The 27,236-nt window shown below is 42.4% G+C and overlaps 1 protein-coding gene across 1 annotated transcript; it reads left to right on the plus strand.

The window, feature by feature from the left end:
• Positions 1-953: 953 nt before the first annotated feature.
• msna (moesin a) lies at positions 954-26,425 on the plus strand. Its single transcript, XM_024011779.3, has 13 exons — positions 954-1,268; positions 12,860-12,943; positions 18,241-18,336; positions 19,202-19,476; positions 19,625-19,708; positions 20,056-20,202; positions 20,375-20,471; positions 20,910-21,073; positions 21,476-21,606; positions 21,889-22,049; positions 22,279-22,371; positions 24,732-24,962; positions 25,158-26,425. Exons 1-13 carry the CDS (start codon positions 1,257-1,259, stop codon positions 25,320-25,322), a joined length of 1,740 nt encoding a protein of 579 aa, XP_023867547.1. The 5' UTR covers positions 954-1,256; the 3' UTR covers positions 25,323-26,425.
• Positions 26,426-27,236: the final 811 nt, after the last annotated feature.

The raw sequence follows: 27,236 nt of genomic DNA on the forward strand, positions 1-27,236 counted from the left end.
GCAACATGTCCTCTACGCCCAATGGCAAAATGTGTAGAATTGCAGGAAATGAACTCTAAAACGATGTCAAGAGGGGGGAAATGTTTTTGTTTAGGGCCCCCAAAATCCTAGAGCCGGCTCTGACTGCATGCTTGGGTATGCAGACCCTCGAGTCACTGCAGCCCCTTGAGTTGAGATTTGTTGTGGCCCCCACCCCCCATAAAAGTTGCCCATCCCTGGCCAAACTTATTGTGAATTATAACTTATCTTTATGGACAGGAAATCAAATGTATTGTAAGCTACTTTTTTGTACAGTTTAGCATACTGGTATAAAAATGTGGCTTATATTTGTATGCATCGTGACAGGCCTTTATAGTAGACCTTGGCCTATCCTATTTCTGTAATTATTTCAGTAGCTGTCCATATACAGTAGGTTGTCCATGGGTCAGGGGAAGTGGAATGAGGCTATTTCTGTCTGGATTCCTTTTGAATGGATATCAATGATGCATTAGCGTACACAAAATGCACATCATTTAAATGGTGATTGATTGGAAGTTGTGTCATATGGGGGTGTCAGACCGTGTCATTAGAAAAAACTCGTCTCAGGTTCAATAATTGATTGGAAAAATACATCTGCTTTATATTTATTCGATCATTAGCCTATAAAATATAGTTCTGACTAGGTGTTTGTTGAAAATAATATGCAATGGCAATTTTAATCAAATATGCCTAACCACCCTATCCGGTGCGCCTGTCCCAAACAGTGTGTTACCTTCAAAATTGTATTATAATTTAGATTGAAAAACTGGAGTGAAATCAAATGTCGCTACTGACAGTAGCCTAGCTATATGCTTATGGTATGCGGGAAATTACGTATATCGGAATTTTGTGGGGTATCCCGGCTTAAATTTCAAGTCCAGGAATTTAGTTCAGCTGCTCACGTTCAACTGGAGCTTGACAAAGGAATAACGGGTCATTGAGAATACAGGCGGAGTCTGCTGAAAAACTCATTTTAGTATGTCTTCATTGGGCTGGGTGTGGTTTTTCAGTCACCGTGCCGTTAGCAGGAAATTAAGCTCTGGGCCACCACTTTGAGGCGATACAAAGAAAATAGGAAAATACGAGCAATTTGAAAAGTTTGAAATCAAAGTTTAACTGAACTTGACGGACGATTTTCAGATTGTGCACTTTATCTAATGGACACAAGTTTTTGTTGACTCCATTGTTGCTACCATCCAATTCCTGACATCAGTGACTAAGGACAGATAACTGCGAAAATGCCGAAGACGGTGAGTAGCCTTTATTCGTGTGTGGGACCAGCTTTACATAGAAATAAGACATTATATAAAACGCTATCTCTGGTCAAAATGTAGCTTTCCAACTTGTTGTCTTGTTTGGTCGTGAAAGATAATTTAGCCCATGACAGGCTATAAAGTAAAATGCTTGAATTGATATCCTATAATTCTTCGAAAGCATCTCTTTGGCAGATTTAACTCAGTTGGGCTACTGAATGTGTCTGACGTTGTATAGCCTATGTAGAGCCATATAGGTTCAGAAAAGGTTTAGCGCCCCTCAAATGAATGAAAAGTGTATTTTAAAGCATGTATTTCATATAGGGCAGGACGCTTTAGCCTATATTTTTTTCTCCAGCATCCCCTAAACTTGTTTTATTACCGATTACAAGGAATTGATACAATGTTGCCCAACGTTCTTTTTTGTTAGGCTACCCTAGGTTTGTGTCTATCCTATGAACCGTTATTTTGTGGCAAGCTATGCGCCATCGGCAATCCCCCGTTCCTTGGAACGTGATTGGCTTTTGAATGAACGTTCAAGAAGTTGAATAGACCAGCGTTGGGTTCATATCAACTCGATCCCTATTCATGAATAATTATGTCAGACATTTTAAATGTTATTCAAATGTAGTCTATAGACTACATTAACGCGTCACCGGGCCCAATTCATATCAATGTGGCCTATTAGTGTTGATTTTGTTTGCTGTAGGCCTACTGGGGGTTCCCATGGCCCATTCGATGACGTTGTGTTTGTCTTTGTGGTACCCCGTAGTACAATAGCTAGCCTATGCACTCTTGCAACAGTGGACTACCATGTTAGCCTGTCCTATAGGCCTGCTATTGAGTGATGGAGGTTAGATCACTTGCATTGTGCTCTATCAAAATATAGGCTATTCTAGGAGGTACAGTATCTAGAAATGTAGGTTCTTAAAGTTTGATCTAAAGTTTGATCTAGAATACCAGGCCTGTGTGATTTAGATATTTGCTATATTTATTAAATATTTTTTATTTGACATTTATTTACCTAGGCAAGTCAGTTAAAATAACAAATTCTTATTTTCAATGACGCCTAGTTCAGGGGCAGAACGAAATATTTTTACCTTGTCACCTCCGAGATTCGATCTTGCAACCTTCCGGTTACTAATAGTCAAACGCTCTAACCACTAGGCCGCCCAATATAGAGCCCAGATCAGTTCTGTTGATGTTAAATAGCATTGCATTTGTAATTTATTTGATTTCTACGTTATCTTAATCAAGTATTTACTACAAATTAGGAACAATGAATAAACCACTCTCTATAGCATCATATTTTAGGTCAGAACGTCAGACATGAGGATTTGAAAAATATGTTTTGCATAATAAGAATCAGTCACTGAGATCAAATGCACCCCAGGTAATGACAGTAAAATAATGTGCAGTATTGTGACATTTAGCTTTTAAGAATCAATTGTGAACTCATGAGAAGATTATAGTTGTATTTATTTTAATCTGTATTTATGTATTAACATGTCTTTTCACAGCAGTCATCCATGTGTCCCCCTACCATTAGTGTAGGCTTTGGCTGTGCTTCTTTTGGCAATTTTACAGCTTCCCAAGGAACTGTAATCTAGTGACTCAAGGTTTCTAAGATTGCGTCAGTTACTTTTTAGCCATTTCCTGGCCTGCAGTCTCTTGACGCTGCCACTGAAAGCCTTATTTGGTGTTTCACAGCACAGACTCCCCCTTCTCCGTCCTGCGCAACTGCATGGTCCTCAGCCAGTGTTTCAGCATTTAGGTTTTTAAGCACTTCTACAGGCCACCCCATGTCTAACACCAAATTGACTCCTGTCTCATTTCCCAGATAATGTCATAATACATATATTATGATATGCTATTTTACATCAATCAATTTTATTATATTCATAAGACCCTCTCATCACTAAAAAGGTACTTGCAGTCTGGTTAATTTTATTTCAGATGTACCTTTAGACTCTAGAACTCTACACATCACTAATAAATGTGTTATTCAGTGATGTTGCTTTCCTTCAGAACTACGATATTCTAATCAACAGCAATTTCTACTTACTACGGTCCAGTGAAGTGAAATACTATATTGGCATGAGTATAATTTTGTTAGTTGAAAAGCCTTAGTTCTTCACAAACAACAAATAACAGAACCAAGTGAAGTGGAAAGTCCAGTGGTATGTAAGAAAGGGATTAAGCAGCTCTGTAAACGCACATAGCAGAGCTGAGATTAACAATTTGTAATAAACTAAGCTACAGGTGGTAGAGTGTATGAAAGGCAGAAATAATGCGAACCTTTGGGGGCTTCAGCCCGTAAATGGAGGGTAACTGTGCGGCTGCTCTGAAACATCTCTCTGGCTGCAGAAAACCAACCAGTGAGTTGTCTTTTGTTGTTGTTTTGGTGTGTTTTTGAGTTGATTTAGATGAGGTTTGTTAAAAACCTTGTTTTTACATAGGATCTCACCCTAGGTTAACATAAATCACTGCACTATTACTACGTTGGTAAGTGAACAGTAATGATTGTGATAACGACCTTATCAATTTGTACTGATAAGTGGTTGCTTTAAGGTGTTCGAATACAAAGGAGCTGGCATTATCTGCGATTCATGAACCTGATTTGAAAAAGGGCAAGTCATAGTACAGTGAGTTTAACTAATTTGAAACTAATATAAGACTCGCAAACACATTCAATCTGAAAAAAATATCAACATAATGGAAATTCTTGTATTGATTCTGAAAAACTGTCTATAGTGGAAGTTTATAACATTTTGGCTCTACGGTGAGTAGCATTAGCAGTTTGAGGCTAACCTCATTCTCAGAATTAAAGCCAGAGAGCTTTTAGTTCTACATTAGTGCCTGTGGCTCTAATCTTCCTGTTCATGATTTTGACCTAAAAACATACTATGAATACTTTTCTAATTGATTGTATTCAATTTGTGTATGCGAATATGTTTGTGAATGGTTAACATTCACCTCCAAAACAGATAAAAGTATGTGTGACCAACAATCTAACAACATAGTATAAGAATTATCCATCAGTTCCTGATTTCCACATATTTATGATTTTTAAATCCCCTTCAAAGTGTATTTCAATCAGATGTCTTGAGGGGATGCAGTTGAAGGAGGTATTCCAAAATTTTGGAAAGAGAATTTGGAAAGTGGAAAATGTCACTTCATTTTTTCCTAGTGATTGGTGTCCCAGTTTATTATAATTTGTGTACTTTACTGAAATAGTCTATAGCTAAGATTTGTTATAGCTTTGTTTGCTCCTCAGTATGACCCAACACCCTTTACAAGACAGAAAAGGCATTGAATGGTCCCAAGACAGAATGGAAACATTAACATTGGTGATTTTGTAGCACATACAGATTAAACATTATAGTCTTAAAGGAGGCCTGTGTAAAGGCCTTTGTAGACTGTACAATTTTAGCCGTCTTATGCCACGATTTTGCTGTCCCAGACAAAATTTCCACGTCGTGGGCAAATTCTTATGTCGGAAACAATTGTTCAGATGTCTTGGCTCGTTCAGTGTGGCATGGTCTAGGTCTGCCAATTAAGTATCACTACATGCGGTCGTAAACTTTTTGCCTTCATCGTGTAGTGTGGCTGGCGTTACGAGCCGATCCCGATGACTGACCAATAGTAACACCGCCAATATTGTATGTACACAATAATACGATTAGTGTAAATAGTCAGATTAATATAATAGTTAGATTTAAACGTTTACATGCTGTGCAAGAATAACGATTTCCCTAATGATCTTGTTTACATGATATCTGCGCTGCTGGCACATGCGCAGATCAAATACACCGCTGAAGCCTTGCAAGTCAATCGCAGAATGTGACGACAGAACTGAAGGAAATCAAACAATCTTTTTTTTTAAACCTTTATTTAACTAGGCAAGTCAGTTAACAATTTTTTTTCTCTCAATGATAGCCTAGGTTAACGACAGATTGCTTGGGGATTTAATTTTGTAACCTTCCGGTTACTAGTCCAACACTCTAACCACTAGGCTACCTGCCACCCCTAGGTTGATAGCCTTTCTCCAAGGTACTCGTCTATGTATTACATTTTCAGGAATCAGCCACAACACTGTCCTTGGTCCTGTTACTGAGAGTGATGTTTTGCTGCTATTCTAATAATAGTGTGAAAAGTGTTCTGAGCTCTAGCCATGCGATACACACCCTTACCAGGCAGAACTGCCCATTCGTAGTTCTTTTTTTCCTGTGTGAGATGAACTATTTTTACCCAGGAAAGGCACTTCTTAACAACCCTTGACTGGTAGCCAAGGACCTGTTGGCCTGAACTACACAATGAAATAATGTCTAATCAGTAGGCTATGTATGTGTTAAGCAGTTCATTTGGTTGACTGGGAAAATAAAGTATAGTGTTTAGAGAAAATATAAAATTGGTATGATTTAGGGCAGTGGTTCCCAACCTTTTTCAGTTACTGTACCAGCAACAACATTTTGGTCTGCCTGAAGTACCCCCTCATGTGCATTTTACCAGTAAGCCTATGGTCACGAGTCTTCTCAAGTACCTTCTGTAGATAGGCCAAGTACCCCCAGGGGTCCTAGTACCCCTGGTTGGGAACCATTGATTTAGGGGATTCATCAAAACAGTGATGCAAATAAATGTTTAACATGGTGACAGAGGCACAATGTGGGACTTACATGCAAATCTACTCTCAATGTCTTACTGGATCTTGTAAATTAGTGTCATTTAACAAATCTTAGTCACTGAAATTAGATTCAACTCACATTTGCCGTGTGGCTCAGTTCATAGTTAGGGTAAATCATAAAAGGAATAGCTACGGTGTTAAAGGCTTTGGGGTTTTGATCTACTTCGTTTTCGAGGTTGGTTCTGTTTGGGTGTGGCTTTCCCAGATTGGATGAGTTGCACCTGTGGCCTTGTTAAACATGTTTAAGTTTCACCTGTGCTGGCACAGGTGATATTTTAGCGCTGCAGAGCCTATGTGCCAGTTGGCATGAGGCAAATCTAGTGGGTGTCCATGGTGGGTGTGTGTTAAGACTCGAGTTTGCTTGGCCAGCATTCAGTAGGTACCCCCATGGATGCCTTTCAGAATCCATTTTAAAACCCCACTTGGTTTCGATTTGTTTGTGAATGATTCATTTGTTAGTTCCCTTTTCATGTTGAGCGAGAATTTTTGGTTGGTTATTGGGGTTAACAAAATGGGGGCTCAGCCAGGAAGGATCATTGTTTCCTATGAGTATGGTAGTCACTCTAATCACCTCTGAAGTGTTACTGTGCCCAGATATTTGAGTTTTCAAAATACACTTTTGTTGTAGCGTTTGTCACTGACAACCACTCAAATGGGTTATAAAATTCGTGAAATCAGTGGAAAGTTGCATAAAAACTCACACTGTAAATAAAAATAAATATGGACTTTTATTTGCAAGCATTTGTGGGGAACCCTACTTGGGAGGTACTGGATAAAATGTACAAAAGCGAATCTGCTCATCATTGCAAAGCATTATGTGACAGTGGCAACTGCCGATTCAAAAGCACTAGTCAAAGAGTTAATCACTACTGTTTTAGTGGAAGAGGAAATCCTCGTGGAGAGGGAGGATGATGAGAAGGGTCCTACGGATGGTGGAATACACCCCGTAGAGGTGCAACTGTGAGAGGTAGAACTAAAGGCAAGATTGAAGCAACAGAGATTAGAGTTCGAGCACACCATTCAGTTAAAACAGATAGAACTGCGGTGTTAAAGGCCACCAAAGCAGCACCAGAAGTGGATGCCCTCACAATCAAGTCAGGCCATGATCCTCCACCCTCAACAGAGTTTGATCTTGGTCGGCTTGTACCGCCTTTCAATGAAAAGGAGGTGGAGGTATATTCTACTATGAGTGGATTGCCACGTCGCTAGAATGGCTGCGCAATATCTGGTCATCCTCTACAAAGTGTTTTTGTGGGAAAATCTCTGAAAGTGTACGGTGCTTTATCTCTTCATCAGAGTTCAGATTATGACACTGTTAAAGCTGCTATCCTTCTGGCTTATGAGTTGGTCCCAGAGGCATACAGACAACAGTTCAGTAAATTACGAAAGACATTAAAAAGCCATGTTGAATTCTCAAGGGAACCAGCATGTCTTTTTGATCGGTGGTGTTGTTCTCAAGAGGTCAAGGTCCTTCAAGAGTTAAAGGCACTCCTACTACTCAAGTAGTTCAAGAATTGCCTTCACGAAAGGGTTGCTACCTACATTTATGAGCACAAGGATCTCACTCTTGAGAAAGATGCAGTCCTTGCAGATGAGTTTGTGTTGACACATAAAACTACCTTCACAAATAAAGCGCCCCCTACACAAAAAGCAATCTAGAGAAGTTTAAGGTTTAAGTATTTTCTGCAGTGCCCAAAGACAAGGCAGAAAACTTGTGCTTTGTATCCGCCAGTTTGTCATTACTGCCGTGACAAAGGACACATTGTCTTTGTGTCCTAAGTTGAAACAGAAAAATGAGAGAGAAAAACTGTTTCTTCTTGTGGGATCACTCCAGCCCGTTAGGTCTCTGGCTGGGACTGGTTTATCGCCTAAACAAGGTTTTGGATTATATGTGTAACCAGTTGCTGAAGTGTCAGACAAGGACAAAACACCCTCGTCTTCTGCGAGACACTTGGGCAGTCCAACCTTTTATATTTGAAGGGTGTTTTGCCTTTGTCTGACACTTCAGCAACTTGTTACAGTGTGTTTGCTCAAGGCATGAAGATGGATTGCATGGAAGTTCCTTTGTATAATGTGGAACTCGAGTCTGGTCTTGTTACTGGGTCCGTTATCGTTGGAGTGAGGCCTAGCATACTGGTGAAGAGGGTCTCTTTCATTTTGGGCAACGATTTGGCTGGAGGGAAGGTTGTGCCAAATCCTGTTATTTATAAAGGAACCAAGAGTAGAGGAACCTGATGGGTTATCAGAAATGTACCCTAGAGTGTTCCCAGCATGCGCGGTTATATGTGTTATGTCAAACAAGATTGCCAAGAGCAAGTCTAGTGTTCAGGAGGATGTCAGTGATCCCACCATGTTTCATCTGTCTGAGACATTTATGTGTGGTCCTGATTTCGCTATACCTCCTGAGCTGACCTCTCCTTTGAAAACCCTAAAGTTGAGCAAGTTTGTAGGACCTCTGAAAGAGAGAGGGTCCATACAGTTGACACTTCGATGTCTAGGAAGCAGCTGATTGCTGAATATAGTAAAGATGTTTTCCTCTCTCCTTTTTTTGCTGAGATACGTCCAGAGGAGGAGTTTGATGAAGTTCGTGTGGGTTACTTTGACAGAGACGGTATTGTGATGAGAAAATGGCGTTCCCACGTCACAACCGGGCAAGACGATTGGCTCAGTGTATTTCAAATTGTCGACGAGATACTGAGGTTGGCGATGGTAGTATGGCAGGCCATCTTGGGGTCAACAAGATGTATGACCGTATCTTGCGTAACTTCTTCTGATCTGAAACGGGATGTTGTGGCTTATTGTAAATCTTGTCACATTTGCCAGCGCACAGGCAAACCAAACCAAACTGTAAGCTGCAAAGGTGCCAGTTGCATCTTTGCAGCCTATTCCTGCTTTTGATTAACCTTCAGCAGGGTTCTGGTGGACTGTGTTGGTCCTTTGCCCAAAACAAAGAGTGGTCACCATTTTCTTCTAACCGTTATGTGTGCTGCCACTCGTTTCCCTGAGGCAATTCAAATGGAAATTTACTACGGATATTGCGGGAGTTTCCCCTTGAAATCCGTAGTAAGGACAACTTTGTTGCCGATTTTGTTTTTCAAGGGTTGGCAGTCATAAGTTTGGTTTGTGTTTAGCCAGTGTGTATCCTGGCTTTTGTTTTGACTGCACGTTTTGCCGTATTGGAGATTATTTTTGTTTTGTTTGGGCTTGTCCCAAGGGGATGAGTACTAGTAAGGTACACAGATCGAGATTTTCCCTCTGTTCTCAAAACTTTTGAGTTTTAGGCAGCTATTATATATATATATATATATATATATATTTACAAATATGAAAAATATAATAGCATTTTTTTGTGCCTGTTTTGTCTTGTACAATAGACTGGCAGCAAATACCACGTTTTTATTAGAGAAGGCGATTCATTAAAGTAGTGTCGCATTTAAGTTGATCTTGTTCTGGAATGGGAGTTTTTTTCTGTTGGTGGTGAGCAAACTTGTCCAACAAATACATGGTATATATTTGTTGTCTTAAGAGGGAAGATGTTATAGGCTTTGGGATTTCGACTTCGAGTTTGGTTCTGTTTGTGGCTTGCCCTGATTGGAATCATCCTTGTTGGTCAGGATGTGTTGCACCTCATTAATCACCTGCTGGCACAGGTGATATTTAAAAGCTGCAGAGCCAGTGTTCCTGTTGGCATGAGAGATGTTGGAAGAGCTAGACTGCTGTTTAACACTCCTGCTTTAAGTTTAATACAACACCTTTTATTTTGTCGCCATTTGGTTTGATTGACGTTTATTTTCACTCCCTAACCTAAGTTGGCGTGTGTTCTTTTCTTTTAGTTTATCAAGCAAATCTAGGGGAGCATCGATTGTGGGTGTATATTTAAGACCCTAGTCGAGGTTGATTGGTCAGCATTCAGTGGATGCCTTTCAGAACCCATTTTAAACCTCCACCTGGTTTTGTTTCGTTTGTCAGTGACTCATTTGTTAGTTACCTTTTTATGTTGAGCAACGATTTTTGGTTGGTTATTGGGAAACGTGACAATAGCAATAGACAGTTATTGGCCCTAACTTGTTTACAAACATAAGTTATCGGTATAGCCTGCAAGTGCACGTAAAGCTTCATTTCACTGGTAGAAGTTGCCGGAACATGGAAAGAGGAAATGAAACATTCAGCTAACCACTCCCTAGAAAACTGGGCCTTCATTTTGTGTGAAATAAAAAGTTGATTTATTAATCTCTCCCCTACAACGTTAGGTAACACTTTTGAGATGTGTCCAGATCTTGTTTAGTCATACATTTTAAGAAAACAAGGAACTCAACTATGCACTGTCAAGTGGCATAGAATTGGTTTGAGAACCAACCATGTTAAATGTTTGTACTAATTACTTGTAGATGGTTGAATGTGTCTGGGTCATTTGTGAAGCCTAAATTAGGTTAATGTTCATAGTAGTTAGCTCCTGCTCCTACAGGCCTCAGTCCAGTCACAGCTCTACTCTACAGCCCTCTACTCTGTGTGCCGCATCAGTCCAGCCACTCCAGTCTGCTCTGTGCTGCCGGTGATGACAGGAAGTGGCAGGGTGACAAGTAGACTAACCAGCAAATGGGGCCTGCTGACACAAAGGGGAAAGAACGCAGCCCTAATCAGCCACACAGCTGGGAAATAAAGCATGCCATTGTGGCTCAGCTCAGGCGTGGGCCTCAGCCCTGCTCAGTTATTCCCCCCCCCCCCACACACACACACACTCATGTCATCTCTGAGAGGACAGAACATGGAGCCATGTCAATATAGCTTTATTAATCACTCACAGCGTAAGATGGAAATATGTTTAGGGTGCACAGCAGGAGGAAGCTTGTATACCACGAGACAGGCAGCATACACTCATTTGTTGCATTCCTTTTATGGGCATATTCCATTTGTTTCTAATTCATACTGGCTGTAAAACTGCTGTGAGTGTTGGGCCATGATGTAGTGGTCTAAAGACTGAGGTATCCAGGATGGCTAGCTCATCAGGTTTTGTATGCCTGCTGTTATATAAATCATTCTAGAAATAAGGCTACTTTTCCTAATTCCACTTTTGTAATTACAAAAATAGCAGAACTTGCAATTACAAAATGATCACGTTATTATCGTGTCAATAGAACAGTCTAAGAGCAACTTTTTATCATTATTACATATAGGCCTACAGTAAATGTCATATGAGGGCAAAACAGTGCGATAGAGAGCTACAAGTCCTTTTTGCATGCACGTGTGTGTGGATGTTAAGAAATCAAAAAGAGAAATTGTGCTGGTGCAATCACTGAGCACACGTTAACTCTGAGAGAAAGGCAGGCAAGCAGCAATGTGATGCATTACAGGATGTAGTGTCAGTGAGCTCGATTTTGGGCGGGCCACCCTCGCTTTGCGAGGCCCAGCTACCAGAGGATGTGGTTACTTCCTGTAGTGAAGCAGCTCGGTAGAGAGAGAGAGTGAGCTAGGGGACAACATGTTCACTTAGCATGCTAAAACCCCCAAAGTATTTCTGCTACATTTAGAGCGATATACTCATCACTATTGGCCAGATGCAAAACTATTTAATTTGACACAGTATTAGTATAGTAACTGTAGGAAGTTTTTATTTCTGTGTAAAATCTACTCCCATAAAATACTGTTTAAAATTCTGTTAGTGTAGTTGACAAGTTTTATCGCATCATTAAGATAAAATATTTATTTCCCCTTTGGTTTCTGTGAAGCCAGTGTGCCTCTTATTCCAATATAAGCTAATAATACCTCATTGTGGCAGGAATTGGTGCACTGTCTCTCTCAGTGGGTTTCCTGCAATTGTTTTTTCCAGGGTTTGAGGCTGATCAATCATTTTAGTCTAGCACCTCCCCTTGTGCAATCATCTGTACCAGGCACGGAAAATGGCCTCTCTCCCACATTGTACATCTTTGAAACATTGTAATTGTCTGCCCCACCCTCCCCTCTCTAGTGAGTAAGGGAGTTGAAATTAACATGCATATTACGTCTCAAAGGAGTATACCCAAAGAGTATTTAATAGAGTAGTATGGACATGCAACAGCTCTCAAATAAAGACAAAAATGTTTCACACTGCTTTGAAAAAAGTAATGGTTGAGTGTTAGTCTCAGATATCCCAGACCTGGGAACAACGTAAGCTAGGCAATGACACTGGAGCTTTGGAACATTGCCGGAAGCAACCCAACTGTCTAGAAAAACTAGTTGACTGTCAGCCTAAATTGTTGTATTATGGCTTTTGCTTACCGCCTGATGAAAGCAGTATTTGGAACCTAACGTACTATGATGCCTTTGCTGCCTGCTCTTTGGTAATATGTTCAGTAGTTATCAGTTTACAAACCACTGACATTTTGGATGAAACATATCTGACAACCCACATACGCACCATTTTTTTCTGAAAGTATGTGTGTCCACTCTGCTATAACCATAAATCTTTCATGAGATGTAGACAATTATAAATTGCACTGCCAAAATGTTTAATCAAATAGAGATTTTGCCAAGTTAGTGTGCTCATATACCTGGCCCAAGTTGTCATGTAGGTGCACTCCTGCCCTGCTGTGAAACTCTACTGCCTCCGGTCATAGAATGAGGGTTCATTCTAATGCTTATGCAAGCTATTCCCCTTTGATCAATCCCAAAATTAAATTGTGCATATAAATGTACATACATGTATATATTTATTAGCATAAATCATAAGTAAGTAACTCTAACAGTCTCTAATCAATGTAGTCTGATCCAACATGCTATTGATTCTCAATCTCTAATTCTCAGAGGCATCTAACTTGACAATCACATTTGTTGTAAATTAGGTACACCGACACATGTAACTTTTATTTTTATGGAATTTACTCGTTGTCAGTCACAGCGTACTAACTAATTTTGGTTTCTTCAACAGATTAGTGTGCGAGTTACCACGATGGATGCAGAGTTGGAGTTTGCCATCCAGCCCAACACAACGGGAAAGCAACTCTTCGACCAGGTAAGAACAATGCTTGCTCTGCTGAAACATGCTAATGGTTTTGCCTCCCCAGTGGCAAATTACATGTTCTTGTGGTGCTTTTCTTCTAATGCTAATCAGTGTAAATTGCAAGCTGGGGAATGGAAGCCCAGTTGTGGGACTGGAGTGAGGGGTTTATTTTTCTAGGAACTCTCACTCTCTCGCTGTTCTTCTCATTGAGTCAAGCTGTTCGCTATGGCATAGGCCCGAGAGCAAAACATTTTTGGGGGGCTCCTGAAGATTTTTATTATATATGTATTTATATCTACAGTACCAGTCAAAAGTTTGGACACACCTACTCATCCCAGGGTTTTTCTTTATGTTTACTATTTTCTACATTGTAGAATAATAGTGAAGACATCAAAACCATGAAATAACACATATGGGATCATGTAGTAACCAAAAAGTATGATTGGGAATCATACTTAGGCAGCCTGTTTTGCCACCTTAGTTGTGGGTAGTTGTCTGTGTTTGTGGCCAGTATAGCCCTAGTCAGCGTCACGTTCGTTTCTGTTGTTTCTTGTTTTGTTGGCGACATTCATAATAAAGAGAAATGTACGCTCACCAAGCTGCACCTTGGTCCGGTCATTTCCACCCTGATGACGATTGTGACAGAACTACCCACCACAAACGGACCAAGCAGCGTGGTAAGGAGGACTGGATATGGGGGGACATCCTGAATGGGGAAGGATCCTGGACGTGGGAGGTGATCCTGGCGGGAAAGAATCGCCTGCCGTGGGAGCAGGTGAAAGCAGCGAGGAAGGCGGAGGCAGCGAGTAAAAGGGCCCAGGATTACACAAGGGTCCAGGGTGCACAGAAAGACCGGGAGGCCACTCAAAAAATGTTTTTTTGGGGGGGGGGGGGGGGCACACGAGGAGATTGGCTGGTCAGGTTGGAGACCTGAGCTAACTCCTCGTGCTTACCTTAGGGAGCGTGGTACTGGTCAGGCACCGCGTTATGCGGTGGAGTGCAAGGTGTCTCCAGTGCGCGTTCACAGCCCGGTGCGCTACATTCCAGCTCCCCGCATCGGCCAGGCTAGAGTGGGCATCCAGTCAGGACGGATGGCGCCGGCTCTGCGTACTGTGTCTCCGGTGCGTCTGCACAGCCCAGTGCGTCCTGTGCCAGCGCACCGCCTTTGCCGGGTGAAGGTAACCATCCAGCCAGGACGGGTTGTGCAGATACTACGCTCGAGACCTCCAGTGCGCTTCCAGGCCCCCCCCCCCAAAGTGTATCCGGTGCCTACTCCAAGAACCAAGCCTCCAGTATGTCTCCCCAGCCTGGTGAGTCCTGTGCCTGCTCCCAGAACCAGGCCTCTTGTATGTCTCCCCAGCCTGGTGAGTCCTGTGCCTGCTCCTAGAACCAGGCCTCCTGTATGTCTGCCCAGCCTGGAAAACCCTGTGGCAGTTCCACGCACCAGGCTCTCTCTCTCCAGTGATGATCTATGGCACGAAGCCTCCAGTGATGATCCATGGCCCGAAGCCTCCAGTGATGATCCATGGCACAAAGCCTCCAGTGATGATCCACGGCACGAAGCCTCCAGTGATGATCCACAGCACGAAGCCTCCAGTGATGATCCACGGCACGAAGCCTCCAGTGATGATCCACGGCACAAAGCCTCCAGTGATGATCCACGGCACGAAGCCTCCAGTGATGATCCATGGCACGAAGCCTCCAGTGATGGTCCATGGCCCATAGCCTGCAATGAGGATCTATGGCATGAAGCCTCCAGAATTGATCCGCGGTCCGGAGCCTGCAGCGACGGTCTCCAGTCCGGAGCCTCCAGAGACGGTCTCCAGTCCGGAGCCTCCAGCGACGGCCTCCAGTCCGGAGCCTCCAACGACGGCCTCCAGTCCGGAGCCTCCAACGACGGCCTCCAGTCCGGAGCCTCCAGCGACGGCCTCCAGTCCGGAGCCTCCAGCGAGGGTCCCCAGTCCGGAGCCGCCAGCGAGGGTCCCCAGTCTGGGGCCTGCAACGAGGGTCCCCAGTCCAGAGGCGCCACCAAAGTGGGGGGAGCCAGAGGTGTGTCCCGCACCGGAGCCGCCACCGAAGTAGATGCCCACCCGGACCCTCTTCTATAGAGTCAGGTTTTGCGGCCGGAGTCCGCACCTTTGGGGGGAGGGTACTGTCACGCCCTGGCCATAGAGAGGCTTTTATTCTCTATTTTGGTTAGGCCAGGGTGTGACTAGGGTGGGCATTCTAGTTTCTTTATTTCTATGTTTTCTGTTTCTATGTTTTGGCCGGGCATGGTTCTCAATCAGGGACAGCTGTCTATCGTTGTCTCTGATTGGGAATCATACTTAGGCAGCCTGTTTTGCCACCTTAGTTGTGGGTAGTTGTCTGTGTTAGTGGCCAGTATAGCCCTAGTCAGCGTCACGTTCGTTTCTGTTGTTTCTTGTTTAGTTGGCGACATTCATAATAAAGAGAAATGTACGCTCACCACGCTGCACCTTGGTCCGGTCATTTCCACCCTGACGACGATCGTGACAATTGTGTTGTGACAAGGTAGTGGTGGTATACAGAAGATATCCCTATTTGGTAAAAGACCAAATCCGTATTATGTCAAGAACAGCTCAAATAAGCAAAGAGAAATGACATGAATGTCATTCAATCCGGAAAATTTCAAGAACTTTGAAAGTTTCTTCAAATGCAGTCACAGAACCTTCAAGCACTATGATGAAACTGGCTCTCATGAGGACCACCACAGGAAAGGAAGACCCAGAGTTACCTCTGCTGCAGAGGATAAGTTCATTAGAGTTAACTGCACCTCAGATTGCAGACCAAATTTATGCTTCACAGAGTTCAAGTGACAGACACATCTCAACATCAACTGTTCAGAGGAGACTGCGTGAATCAGGCCTTCATGGTTGAATTTCTGCAATAAGACGAAGAGACTTGCTTGGGCCAAGAAACACGAGCAATGGACATTAGACCGGTGGAAATCTGTCCTTTTGTCTGATGAGTCCAAATTTGAGATTTTTGGACGCAGAGTAGGCGAACGGATGATCTCCGCATGTGAGGTTCCCACCATGAAGCATGGAGGAGGAGGTGAGATGGTGTGGGGGTGCTTTGCTGGTGACACTGTCTGTGATTTATTTAGAATTCAAGGCACACTTAACCAGCGTGGCTACCACAGCATTGTGCAGCAATACGCCATCCCATCTGGTTTGCGCTTAGTGGGACTATCATTTGTTTTTCAACAAGACAATGAACCAACACACCTCCAGGCTGTGTAAGGGCTATTTGACCAAGAAGGAGAGTGATGGAGTGCTGCGTCAGATGACCTGTCCTCCACAATCACCTGATCTCAACCCAATTGAGATAGTGACCGCAGACTGAAGGAAAAGCAGCTAACAAGTGCTCAGCATATGTGGGACTTCCTTCAAGACTGTTGGAAAAGCATTCCAGGGGAATCTGGTTGAGAGAATGCCAAGAGTGTGCAACGTTGTCATCAAGGCAAAGGGTGGCTACTTTGAAGAATCTCAAATACAAAATATATTTAGATTTGTTTAACACATTTTTGGTTACTACATGATTCCATATGTGTTATTTCAAAGTTTTGATGTCTTCACTATTATTCTACAATGTAGAAAATAGTAAAAATAAAGAAAAACCCTTGAATGAGTAGGTGTTTCCGAACTTTTGACTGGTACTGTACATGATTTTAATGAAAAGCAGTAAACATACACATTTAATAACAGACTCATAAACACAATCAAGCAAAAGTTAAAATACACAGCATTGTTTCACATTTTGTAATAACCGACTCATAAACAGAATCATGCAATAGGCTGGCTTCACAGCTTCCCCCGGCGCTTCACAGCTTCCCGGGGAAACTGGACTTATTGTAGCCTCACGCGGAGGAAAGGGTAGTGGAGGAATGCGTTCGCTTCTGCTGCAGTGTTCGCTGTAAAATATTACACGTTGTAGCGGTGCTTTGGATTTGCCATTAAACTCCCTACCCACCCTAAGCTAACCCATCTCAACTCAAGGGCGGCTCAATCAAATCAGATGACTGTGTAGAACTGGATGATTTGCAGGCAGTGGTAGTGTGTTTAAACACTGTCTTCTATATGGGAACACCCCCACCAACTCCTCCCCAAGGCTGTTTACACAGCAGATGTGTCTCCTCCATGAGTGGTCATCAGTCCCTAGCCGTCTCAAGCTGTTCTACGATGCCTGTCTGTGTGAGGAGAGGAGAGAGGAGAGGTTGGTGCTTGGCAAGCCGTTTTGGTCCCACCAGTGTTAAAGTGGCTCTCTTAGACACAAACTTGTCATGGCTGTATGGCAGGCCAGCCTGGCCTAAGATTACGCTTGGCCTAAGTCTCTATCGTTTTAGCAGTGTCACTCCATCACCAATTGTATTTTGGCTGCTGTCCCTATCTCACTTAATGCTTATAATCACATATATTTTTTATTTGTTTCTATTACTTTTATTATTATGAATTTTTTAACTTAATGTGGACTTTGCTGTCCAGACATATCTGTGTCAGGACAGCCACAACCCCTCTAAGTGGCATTTGATGTAGTGGGAATTCTGGGCAGGGGACTGGATGACTCACTCCACAACCATTAGATAAGATTACAGAGTTTCCCCTCTATTTTTACTCAGGCAATCAGAAAGAGAGCTGTATGGGGCAACAATGCTGAAGCACTAAGTTTAATATGTGACTTAATTCTTATTTCAATCTGGTTATGATTGTCGTAATACATAAAACGGGTGCCTTTCACAAATTAGCATATTGGATCTAAAGCCTCTGTTTGTTTGTGTGTATGAGAGAGAGATGATCTACTCAAAAAGAGTACCAATGTCTAGGGTAAAACAAGAGTTAAGTTATGTTGAGAAAGTTTAAACTGCTCTTCTACATGTAGGTCCAAGCAATTACTCTTAGGAAATGGCTGCCAACTGTATTATTTTTGGCGTTAGGTTTAGCTTAGAAATGGTTATTTGATACAGTGTTAGTTTGAAACTGAAAATGAAATAAAAAATGTAAAAGATAAGTAGAATATCTATGCACTAAGCGAAGATGATTCTGTATTCATACTTCAGTAAAAGTGCTTTAATATAACTCTAAAGAAAGACTAAACTAAAGACTATCTAAAGACTATTAGATCGTCATATTCTTTTCAATTAATGACTCAACCATCATGCACCAGTACCAACAGTAAATTAAAACCTGACATGAAACAAGAATGTCGCATAACACTGTTTTCACAGACAATTTAACACAATTAACCCCTGTTGAGAGCTAGGTTACATAAAAAAAATTGTGTGCCCTAAGGTTGTGAAGACAATCGGACTGCGGGAGGTGTGGTTCTTCGGACTGCAGTACCAGGATACAAAAGGTTTCTCAACCTGGCTCAAGCTTAATAAGAAGGTGAGTGCCTCCATTTGAACAAGGATATAGTGAACAAGGCTTCCATGCCACCATACACTCTTAAAAGTAAAGGTGCCTGGAAAAAACTTTTTGGGTTGCCACACCGGCGGAACATTTCCAGTTGAAAAAGGTTATCCAAGGAACACCTGTGTAAAGGTCAAACCTGAACCTTTTTGGGAAGGGTTCAATTTTGAACCTTTTTGATAATATATTGTAGCGGCGGCAGCCTATCAGATTGGAGGCGTGGCTTATTGTAGGCGGTGCTTTCAGATAGTTATTTTTGGTCACCCGTTAGCGTAAATGTCATTCCTGTTCATCATCTTAAGTTTGTACACTGCAAATTAAAATGTTCCTTGAATATTTATGCATATTACATATTCTAATATAATATTAATAATATTAACATTGCTGATTACATACAGTAATAAAGTGGAAACTATTCCAACTTTTGGATTTGCATAGGCTCTTAAGGAACTCATACATCTGTGTTAGCCTCATTGAAGCTACAAAACTGTCAGCGTTCAACCTTAATCTTTTCTGTTGTATTGTCATCACATTAACAGGAATGAAATTTACTAAAAAAAAAATCTTTAAAAAATCTTAAAGCCACACCCCTACTAAGCCACGCCTCAACTCCAGGGTTTATCCAGGAACCTGTTGCTACATTGAACCATAAAGGTTCCTCCAAGAACCCCTCAACTAACCAAAGGTGCAAATATGAACCATTGACTAGCAATCTTTGAGGAACTCCAGGGGTTCCTTTAGGATCTCTGGGTTTCCTCTAGTCACCACTAATTCTAAGAGTGTAGGTAAAAGAGAAACTGCTCCTGGTGCCTACACTCAGCTGTATGACCCCTGACCCTAGGTGACTGCCCAGGATGTGAGGAAGGAAAGCCCACTGCTGTTCAAGTTCCGCGGAAAGTTCTTCCCTGAGGACGTGTCAGAGGAGCTGATCCAGGAGGCCACCCAGAGGCTGTTCTTCCTGCAGGTGAAGGAGGGGATCCTCAACGATGACATTTACTGCCCCCCGGAGACTGCTGTGCTGCTGGCCTCCTACGCCGTGCAGGCCAAGTATGCTGACTACAACAAGGACATCCACTCGACAGGATACCTGTCCAGTGACAAACTGCTGCCTCAGAGGTAAGGCCTCCACCATCTCTAGAGTTTACATAACACCTTTTGATTGGACCTCCATACTCTCTTTACCGTAAACAGTTTATGATGGCATACAGTTTTTGATGGTGCCATGTTTTTATGGTGTAATGTAATGTTCTCTTTGTGTTTTTAGAGTCCTGGACCAGCACAAGCTCAACAAGGAGCAGTGGGAGGAGAGGATCCAGGTGTGGCATGAGGAACACAAGGGCATGCTCAGGTAGTGAAACACACACACAGACACACACATTACTTACCCCTCCTAGCTCTGTTGTCCCTGGTCTAAAAAAAATCTGCATCTGTTGGTTTCAATTGAAAGTTCTATATCTCTCTTTACAGTACAACATACCACGTCATGTGGAAAATTGCTTTAGCTTCTCTCATAGAGTGAATGGATTTGCACTCAGAGCTTGAGTATGTGAAAGCATATGCTGTGATTTTGAAGCATCTTGACAATCAGCTCTTATTGAGAATTATTTTGGCAGCTACCTTGCTGGTAGTATTTTAATAACTTAACAGCTTGTGTTCCTTCTGTGCTTAATGACTTGATTTGTTATACCCACACAGAGAGGACTCAATGATGGAGTACCTGAAGATCGCTCAGGACCTGGAGATGTACGGTGTCAACTACTTCAGCATCAAGAACAAGAAAGGATCAGAGCTGTGGTTAGGAGTAGACGCCCTGGGACTCAACATTTACGAACAGAATGATAAGTGAGTGACTCATGTAGAAATGTACACAACAGGGGTACTCACACATATGGGACTGAAAGCTGTTATACATATGCCGTACAAACTCTGGTCCAATGGTTGTTTTATGATTGTGACGAAGTGTAAATAAGAACGCAAATATCACTGTGTTGATATCACATTTTTGCTTCAACAGGATGACACCTAAAATTGGATTCCCATGGAGTGAAATCAGGAATATTTCCTTCAATGACAAGAAGTTTGTCATCAAACCCATTGACAAGAAAGCACCAGTATGTACCACCAATGCCCTCTCTGTACTCATGATTAAAGGAATACTGTGAGATTATGGCAGAGTCAGATGCGCCCAGAGTCAGATGAACTCGTGGATACTCATTTTATGTCTCTGTGTGCAGTATGAAGGAAGTTAGAGGAAGTTTAGCGAGCCAGTGCTAACTAGCGTTAGCGCAACAACATGAAGTCTACAGATATGCTAGCATATGCAAAACTACATCTAACTTCCTTTGTACTGCATGCAGAGGCATACAAATGGTATCTATGAGTTCATCTAACTCTGGATAAGTTGAAAAATGAATCTTGCATCTGCTAAACTGTATAAACTTTGATTTGATAAAGTTATAAAGTATTTACTAGGGAGAGAAATTATTATTGTTGCCATCATTTTTTTTTTTTTTAAGATTACTGGTACTCACACATGCTTTCTTTCCTAGGACTTTGTATTCTATGCTCCACGACTGCGTATCAACAAGCGCATCCTGGCACTCTGCATGGGCAATCATGAGCTGTATATGCGTCGCCGCAAACCAGACACCATTGAGGTACAGCAGATGAAGGCCCAGGCCAGAGAGGAGAAGAACCACAAGAAGATGGAGAGGTCAGTGTCACCACCACCGCACTGTAGTTACTGCTTACAAGACTATTTCAAGACTTCAGACACCCGTGGTTACTCCAGCCTCTGTCTTTGTATCGTCCTTGTATCTGCCCAACAGTAATGCTCAAAAAGAAAGCTGAACATGAAGAGCATCAATTGATCATTTCTAACATTAAAATCACAGCAGTCTGTTGTGGGTGGAAAATGGTGGCCACTGGCCAGACATTATTACTTCTTCTTACTAAAGTCCCTCTAACTTCAGTAGCCATCAGAACATTGACAGATCTCTTTAGCTAATGTTTAGGTTGGCCTATTGTCTGATAAAGAAGGCTTGAAAATGTTAGGAAATTGTTCATGTTCCCTCCCTTCTATCTCCCTGTTTACTCTACGGCCTCTGTCCACCAGGGCACTGCTGGAGAACGAAAAGAAGAAGAGAGAACTTGCTGAAAAAGAAAAGGAAAAGATTGAAAAGGAGAAGGAGGAGCTTATAGAGAAACTGAAACAGATTGAGCAACAGACGAAAAAAGCTCAGCAAGGTTTGAAACCCCCTATTACTGTAGTATGAATAAATAATAGAAAACCTATTATCTTTACTCTTAAAGCTTAGAGTCTTCTACGAGAGTGATTGTTCATTGCTTATTATTGATTATTGTCTAAATACACCCAACACACTGTAAAGCACTGTAAGACCTAATGTAACCTTTATTCAAGGAAGTCAGTCTTGTTGAGAGAAATTCCATTTTACAAGAGAGACTTAATGAAAGCTACAGTACATGTAGTCCATTCTGTCTATTATCATCATTACTGTGTGTTTGCAGAGTTGGAGGAACAGACGCGGAAGGCCCTGGAATTGGAGCATGAGAGGAAGCGTGCTCAGGAGGAGGCGGAGCGTCTGGAGAAGGAGCGCAGGATGGCTGAGGAGGCCAAGACTGCCCTGCTCCAGCAGTCTGAGAACCAGATGAAAAACCAGGAACACTTGGCGAGTTACCCACATATTACACACATTCATCAACAGCACACGCAGTGTCAGCACGTAGCATTGTGCTACAGAGTGATGAGCTACTGAGTAATGTGATGATTGTTAATTACTGTAGTTCATTTTTTGGAATAAAACAAATAAGTTATTGTTTGTATTGTACAGAAACATGTATTATCATGATAGTTAATAGGCTAAGAAAGAAAGTGAAAATAACCAATTTTTCCCACAGGCCACGGAACTGGCTGAGCTAACCTCAAAGATCTCCCTACTGGAGGACGCCAAGCAGAAGAAGGAGGATGAGGCAACGCAGTGGCAACAGAAGGTGTGGTCTCAGCTACTGCTCTCCTCATTCACTCTGACCTCCCCCACCTTCTCAAATGGTTTAGTCCCATGTGTAATTAACTACATCCAATGTTGCAGTAATTCATCCATTAGAACAAAGTAACCATAGCTCTGATATGCTGTTCTAAGTTATAGCAGTTGGACACTGTTTGTTTTAAGAGACCATACTTCAGGCATGGACACAGTGGTAGCTTTTGTCAGCCGAGAGTACTTAGCATCTCTGAACAGAGTGCCAGTCGTAATTTGCAAAATGAGTGCAAAATGACGGCAGTCAGAGACGCCCACAGGCGGGTGGTCCTTAAAACACACCTTGCCGAACGAACTGCAAACGAACGGCAGATGAACGGCAGAATGACAATCGGTGCAGTGTGTGCACACAGCACCGAATGTGGATCTAGTGTTTGTCTCTGATCGTTCAGTGTGCTGTGTTTAAGGGACCACCCGCTGTAATCGTCTGACTGACCCAAAAAATCACACGATTCTACATCATGGATGGCACTCTGTTCAGAAGGTGCTAAATACAATCATCCAGTAAACGCTATTGGTGCGTCTGAGCCCTCTGGTGGAGGGAATTGCGGGCCCCCCCCATTGGAGGGGCCCCTCTTCTCTCCCCCTGTGTGCATGGTGAATCATGCTGTGGGCCTGGCTGGAAGGGATGGTTTCTCTCTGTCTTTACACTAGGGAAATCCTGTTTGCCTGGGAGGATTTCTCTCACCCCATATATTTTCCCTATTTTCACATTTCAAAGAATGCAAATCTAAATGGCAGGTCCCAAATGTTGTGTGATTGTGCTGTCTAGATCAACCCCCCCCCCCCATTTTAATCTGAAAGATTTATGAGCTGATTGGTGCACCGTACTGTCACACAGAACATTCATGTATATTTTGGACTGTATAATCTTATAGAGGTCATTATAGAGGTATAGATACACTACATGACCAAAAGTATGTGGACATCTGCTCGTCGAACATCTCATTCCAAGATCATGGGCATTAATATGTAGTTGGTCCTCCATTTGCTGCTATAACAGCGTCCACTCTTCTGGGAAGGCTTTCCACTAGATGTTGGAACATTGCTGCGGGGACTTGCTTCCATTCAGCCACAAGAGCATTAGTGAGGTTGGGCACTGATGTTGGGCGATTAGGCCTGGCTCACAGTCGGCGTTCCAATTCATCCAAAAGGTGTTCGATGGGGTTGAGGTCAGGGCTCTGTGCAAGCCAGTCAAGTTCTTCCACACCGATCTCAACAAACCATATCTGTATGGACCTCACTTTGTGCATGGGGGTATTGTCATGCTGAAACAGGAAAGGACCTTCCCCAAATTGTTGCCACAAAGTTGGAAGTACAGAATCGTCTAGAATGTCATTGTATGCTGTAGCGTTAAGATTTCCCTTCACTGGAACTAAGGGTTCTAGCCCAAACCATGAAAAACAGCCCCAGACCATTATTCCTCCTCCACCAAACTTTACAGTTGGTACTTTGTATTGGGGAAGGTAGCGTTCTCATGGCATCCGCCAAACCCAGATTTGTCCGTCTGACTGCCAGATGGTGAAGTGTGATTCATCACACTCCAGCCAACGCTTGGCATTGCGCATAGTGATCTTAGGCTTGTGTGCGGCTGCTCGGCCATGGAAACCTATTTCATTAAGCTCCCGAAGAACAGTTCTTGAGCTGACGTTGCTTCCAGGGGCAGTTTGGAACTCGGTAGTGAGTGTTCTAATCGAGGACAGACGATTTTTACATGCAACACGCTTCAGCCCTCAGAGGTCCCGTTCTGTGAGCTTGTGTGGCCTACCACTTAGCGGCTGAGCCGTTGTTGCTCCTAGACGTTTCCACTTCACAATAACAGCACTTACAGTTGACCGGGGCAGCACTAGCAGGGCAGAAATTTAACAAACTGACTTATTGGAAAGGTGGCATCCTATGACGGTGCCACGTTGAAAGTCACTGAACTACTCAGTAAGGCCATTCTGCTGCCAATGTTTGTCTGTGGAGATTGCATGGCTGTGTGCTCAATTTTATACACCTGTCAGCAACAGGTGCAGCTGAAATAACCGAATCCACTAATTTGAAGGGGTGTCCACATACTTCTTTATATATAGTTTATTCCTTCTGCTGGGGGAAACAGAACCAGACAGGTGAAACACTGGCCAATACTGTGCTATGGTGAAACAAAATCCTTTATGGATATTATACTGAACTCGGCTAAACCCGATAGCTGACACTGTAGTTCACCTGAAGTTCACCCGTTTATATGTATCACATAACCTATTGATATTCCTTCTCCTGAATCAGTTCATACCATGAACCGTCATTAACATGAGTGGCTGCCCCCCTTAGGCCTGCATGGTGCAGGAGGACCTGGAGAAGACCAAAGAGGAGCTGAAGAGCAAAATCATGGCGTCCCACATACAGGAGCCTATGCAGGCCGAGAACGAGCATGACGAGAACGACGAGACCAGCGACCAGGCCAGCGCCGAGTTCACAGGCGGTATCTCCTACAAAGACCGCAGCGAGGAGGAGCGCATGACGGAAGCCGAGAAGAACGAGCGTGTACAGCAACACCTGCAGGTGAGTGACCGACTGTGGCTGCTGCCCACATCAAATCCCCCCCAGCACTGGAGACAGATGTTTATAGGGGTTATATCACTGTTTATAATAGTGTAGAGATAACAAGAATGAGGCTTAGAAATGTATCCTGTTATGCCTGTGTTGTTGTGTGTGCCTTAGTGAGACTTGGCCGTAATGTTATGTTTCCTCTACCAGGCTTTGAGCTCGGAGTTGGCCATCGCTCGGGATGAGACCAAGAAAACCGCAAATGACATCATCCACGCAGATAACGTGAAAGCGGGACGGGACAAGTACAAGACCCTCCGGCAGATTCGGTCGGGCAACACCAAGCAGCGTATAGACGAGTTTGAGTGCATGTGATACATCTGGTTTGCAACTGCTATAGGCCCCACAGCGGTGCCATACTTGGTCCATTCATTCTAGACTGCAGACACTGCCTTACACAAGCTACAGTGCCTTCTACCCAAACAAGACCAGTATACATATCAAAGAGCAAAAAAAAAGTACAGCACAATGTATTTGAATAATGGTGCACAAATTACATTACAAGTAATGAAATAAGTGCATCAGTTAATAAGGGAGATATTTAATAGAACAGTTTAAAGTGAATAAGATTTGATCAATTTTATTATAGATGGAGGATGTTTTATTGATTATCCTTTACAATTTATTTTTAATTGATTCATTCCTCACACTGTTTTAAACTGAAAACGAACTAAACAACAACTCGATGCAGGACAGCTGCAATTTGAATTACATTATGGTTGGTCACTATTTGGGTGTCATTGTTTCAGAGCAGGTTTGTTTGTTTTGAGGTGGACTGTTAAGCATTTTCAGCAAATGAAGAGAACATCAAACTGTATTTAAATTAGCATTTTTTTATTCTAATTTTAAGCATTTAAATAGATGGTTGTCTTTCTAAGAGAAGGACATCTTTGTTTGGAAACCCTCAGCAGTATTGCTTTTATGTAAGATTTGATTAAGTCCATATGAAATAAGCGTTGGAATACCACATTTTCCTTTTTCAGAGAGAGACATACAGTACCTCTGAATGACTCTTTATAGACCAAGTGTATCTGCTATGACGTATAGCCATGCACACTAGTAGCTGCCATGATTAGGAGTTTCTTTTTGTATATCAATCTTTTGCTAAATCTTGTATTATATGGCATTTGAAGCAATATGATTCGAAGACCTGCCTTGAAAGATTTATTTTGTCATTTGGATTTTTTAATAAAACAAGTAATGTGTAAAAAGATGGATGTCTTACGGATTGTAAGTGTCCCTCTAGCCTTTTCTCAGTAAATTATATGAATGACTGGAAGCCACCAGCCAGAATTAAAACAAGGATGAATATTGTAATTCTTACAGTACTGGGCAGTGCCTTGTCATCTGCAGAATGTTTCAGCAGACCTTTGCTGCTTGAGTCTTCATTTCAACTGTCATTAAAAGTGGAAACTACACTGTTTTGTGTGTTCTGTTTTCCTGTTTCCCTTATCTTTGTTTGAGCTCAGAAACTGACTGGCCATAGGTACGTTTGGGCAAATGCTGGATGGGCAGGTCCATCTTTAGCAAAGCGGGCATGTCTAAATTGGTGTTTTTGCGCAAACTTACCGTTATTTAGCTAATAATGTGTGCCTCGATTAAAAATGGGCAGGTTTGTTAAAAGTGACTGGGACGATTTCTGGTCCAGTCCGTCTCGTTTCTGATCTCATGAAATCCCTTGGAATAGGTGCAGTATCTTGCAAGGACACTAGAGGTCCTTGGTTGGCCAATGCATATATTTCAAACGCCTCAGAAAGTGGTTTATTTTCAGCACAATACGAAGGTGGGGTTTCAGAAATATCTTCTCTTGTTTGCATGTAGACTTCTTGAATATGTTAAACCCTGAAATCAAATCCGGTTTTAGTTAACAATTGGACGGATGACTTAACTTTGACGGTTCAGCTCAACGTAATGATTTTAGTAATTAACAAGCACTTCCGTTTCCCCCAGGAGTGGCCAAATATCTCCTGCACCTGAAGTATCAAACCAAAGAGTGCAGCGCAAAGAGATCCCTCCGGGCAAAAACGTACATATAATCAGTAACACTTGATATGAAGAGGGTATACATAACACATTTATGAAACCAGTCATACCACTTTTATGAGTGTTGTATCATTTATAACTTTCATAACACATTCATCATTCATAAGATGCTTTCAAAATAAAAGTTAACTCAAATGACATTGTATTAAACCTTTGTATAAAGAACATTTTCATTTTTACCTTCAC

The sequence above is a fragment of the Salvelinus sp. IW2-2015 genome, linkage group LG20, assembly GCF_002910315.2.
Source record: "Salvelinus sp. IW2-2015 linkage group LG20, ASM291031v2, whole genome shotgun sequence".
Taxonomy (NCBI): domain Eukaryota; kingdom Metazoa; phylum Chordata; class Actinopteri; order Salmoniformes; family Salmonidae; genus Salvelinus; species Salvelinus sp. IW2-2015.